The sequence below is a fragment of the Telopea speciosissima genome, chromosome 5 (genome assembly GCF_018873765.1).
Source record: "Telopea speciosissima isolate NSW1024214 ecotype Mountain lineage chromosome 5, Tspe_v1, whole genome shotgun sequence".
NCBI lineage: Eukaryota > Viridiplantae > Streptophyta > Magnoliopsida > Proteales > Proteaceae > Telopea > Telopea speciosissima.
This window is the reverse complement of record NC_057920.1, coordinates 68907322-68910135: the sequence shown is the minus strand read 5'-3', so window position 1 is coordinate 68910135 and position 2814 is coordinate 68907322. Positions and strand designations below refer to the sequence as shown.

Below are 2814 nucleotides of genomic sequence, written 5' to 3'. Positions count from 1 at the left end.
CTGACTTTGAGACCTTGGATCTATCTGTGCAAAACTGAACCATTGCTCTAAATCCTATTTTGTATCCTCTATTAGTCTTGTTTATCTTTTTTTTTTTTTTTTTTTATAAAAAAAATTTAATAATGATGGGCTGTTTCGCACACATCTCGACGTATGCCTGGGGATGTGGGCAGCACAAGCCAATGGCTGGATGATCCCTTGGCGTGCTGGGCTACCTGTAGAGGAGCCCAAATCGAGTGAAGAGAGGGGAGTGTGGGGCCCGGCTCAAATGGAGTTGGGGTTTGTGGTGCCAATAAGTCGAGTTGCCGATAGCAGAGGATAGAGAGGAGAGGGGAGAGATGGCCGTTGCAATGGGAAGTAGAACCCTCTTTCAGCCTCTCTCAGCTGCTGCTCTTGCTTCTGCTTCTTCTTCTTCCACATTTGCTGGTAAGCACATTAGCAGTTACCCGTTCGTTAGTACCTTCTCGCCTGTAAGCCCAACAACCACCACTTCGCGTCCCCACTCAACCATAGTTCGAGCACAGCGACCCACCTGGCTTCCTGGACTCGACCCACCTCCTCACCTCGATGGAACGTACGCCATTCTCTCTCTCTCTCTCCCTCTCTTGCCCACTTCATCCTTTTAAGTTGGGTGATGATTTTAGCGGTTTTTCAATCTCTTCTTTTGTAGTCTAGCCGGAGATTATGGTTTCGATCCTCTCGGGCTCGGAGAGGATCCAGAAAGTTTGAGATGGTATGTGCAGGCAGAACTGGTGCATGCTCGTTTGGCAATGGCTGGAGTTGCCGGAATTCTATTTACTGATGTGAGTCGCTTCTAATTCACGGGCAATAAAGTAAACAAAAGTAACTGAGCAATTAAATCGATCTGAAGAAATTTTTGTTGGGTATCCACCATTTTTTTCTTCCTATCCAACACTGGTTATCCCTTTCTAAACCTTTTGTGGTCATTATTACCCGTCCGTTTATACTCTTTATTTCCTTCTGTTTTACTAAAGTAACGCCTTAATAGTATTGCTGAAACTGCCGACTTAGTAATTCATCACACTTGGGACAAACTTGATCGATTGATTGACAGTGTGTCATTTTTCCAATTGAAATGGAATTCAAAATTCATTATATCTAGTCGTCAGGTGGTGGTGGTGATCTTTTAGTGATCTTCTGCAGTTACTTCGTGTGACAAAAATCAGCAATTTACCAGTTTGGTACGAAGCAGGGGCTGTGAAATTCAACTTTGCCAGCACAGAGACCTTGTTCATTGTTCAACTATTGTTGATGGGGTAATAATATCCAGACCTCTTCCAATTGATATGTATTTCATAATTTTTTTTCAATGGCGTTTCTTGGAGAAAATTTAGAGTTATTCAGCTATTCTACCTGGGCTAAGTGGTACAAACTGCTTAATTTTAATTTGCTCACAAATACCCAGTAGCATTTTGTGTACTCTGTAACTTCCATCCTCTTAAGAACTCCAAATAGGTACCAAGAGGTCACATGCTGGTCTTAAGATTCTCAGCAAGAAAATTAAATTTAAAAAGAAAGAAAGCAAAAGGAGTGGAGATAAAAATCTAAATTATCTTATATCTGTATTCATGTGTAGTCCTCTTCATTTTCTTTCTACCTGGGCTAAGTGTTACAAACTGCTTAATTTGCTCACAAATACCCAGTAGCATTTTGTGTACTCTGTAACATCCATCTTCTTAAGAACTCCAAATAGGTACCAGGGGGTCACATGCTGGTCTTAAGATTCTCAGCAAGAAAATTAAATTAAAAAGAAAGAAAAGCCAAAGGAGTGGAGATCAAAATCTAAATTATCTTATATCTGTATTCATGTGTAGTCTTCTTCATTTTCAATGGTTGTATCCATCGGTTTCACTTTGCACAATTCCATAGATTTGCAGAGACAAAGAGGTACATGGATTTCACTAATCCTGGATCCCAGTCTCAAGAGGGAACTTTCTTTGGGCTTGAAGCTGCGCTAGAAGGTTTAGAACCAGGGTAAGTTACTATGTATTGTATTTGTTTACAATGACAATCTAATAGACCCCCTTTTTTTTCTCCCCCCCTACCAAAATATGATTCAAGTTGCAGCTTAACATCCATTATATTCTAAATTTAACAGCTACCCTGGTGGTCCATTGCTCAATCCTCTTGGTCTAGCTAAAGATATAAAAAATGCTCACGACTGGAAGCTCAAAGAGATCAAGAACGGTTGGTTTTCCCCCTTGGTTGCTTTGTTGTCTTACGTTGTGATCAGAAGTTGTTTGAACATTGTTGCTCAAGTGAGGATGATCTGTTGCAGGACGGCTGGCAATGGTGGCCATGCTTGGTATATTCATCCAGGCAAATGTGACTCATGTCGGTCCCATTGACAATCTCATGGAGCATCTCTCTGATCCGTGGCACAGAACTGTAATCCAGACAATGTGTGGTGCAGGTTCTTGAATATAAGGAAACTCAGTTCCTCCAGTACTTCAACAGCTTAAAAGTGTCAATAAATGCATCACCATTTTCTCTACATGGATGCTAGTTCGTTGTTTCAAAAATGTACCCAAGCTGCATTACAAGAAAATGAACTTACAGGGGCAGTGACTTGCCGCATTAAGTAAGCCTGAAGAATGAGTTTTGAGTTTCACTCGTTGGGTCTTGCTTCTTCCTGGAATTTAGAAAGTAGAATATGCAAATTACGTTTAGCGACACAACATCCTTGGATGGTGTCATGGTGATACTCTACATTTTCATCACTGGAAGACATTGCCAGGCGCTAATTGAACTCCACTATTTTATTTTTAGTGAATGAAAACCATGATTCTAATG

General features: G+C 40.8%; 1 protein-coding gene across 2 annotated transcripts; it reads left to right on the top strand.

The window, feature by feature from the left end:
• Nucleotides 1-283: 283 nt before the first annotated feature.
• LOC122661317 (photosystem I chlorophyll a/b-binding protein 5, chloroplastic) lies at nucleotides 284-2462 on the top strand. 2 transcript variants are annotated; one of them, XM_043856675.1, is made up of 6 exons: nucleotides 289-574; nucleotides 671-803; nucleotides 1165-1277; nucleotides 1891-1995; nucleotides 2120-2208; nucleotides 2300-2462. In XM_043856675.1, the coding sequence occupies exons 1-6, from the start codon at nucleotides 339-341 to the stop codon at nucleotides 2440-2442; spliced, it is 819 nt and encodes a 272-aa protein (XP_043712610.1). In that variant the 5' UTR covers nucleotides 289-338; the 3' UTR covers nucleotides 2443-2462. The 2 variants fall into 2 exon arrangements, with proteins under 2 accessions (XP_043712611.1, XP_043712610.1); XM_043856676.1 differs by lacking the exon at nucleotides 1891-1995 and having other exon boundaries at nucleotides 284-574.
• The last annotated feature ends 352 nt before the right edge of the window (nucleotides 2463-2814 follow it).

What these genes read in the sequence shown, in the direction of transcription:
- LOC122661317 (XM_043856675.1), top strand. Translation starts at nt 339, where the DNA reads ATGGCCGTTGCAATGGGAAGTAGAACCCTCTTTCAGCCTCTCTCAGCT. An exon ending in CCTCCTCACCTCGATGGAAC is followed by an intron (nt 575 to 670) that starts GTACGCCATTCT and finishes CTTCTTTTGTAG; the next exon opens with TCTAGCCGGAGATTATGGTT. An exon ending in GTTCAACTATTGTTGATGGG is followed by an intron (nt 1,278 to 1,890) that starts GTAATAATATCC and finishes ACAATTCCATAG; the next exon opens with ATTTGCAGAGACAAAGAGGT.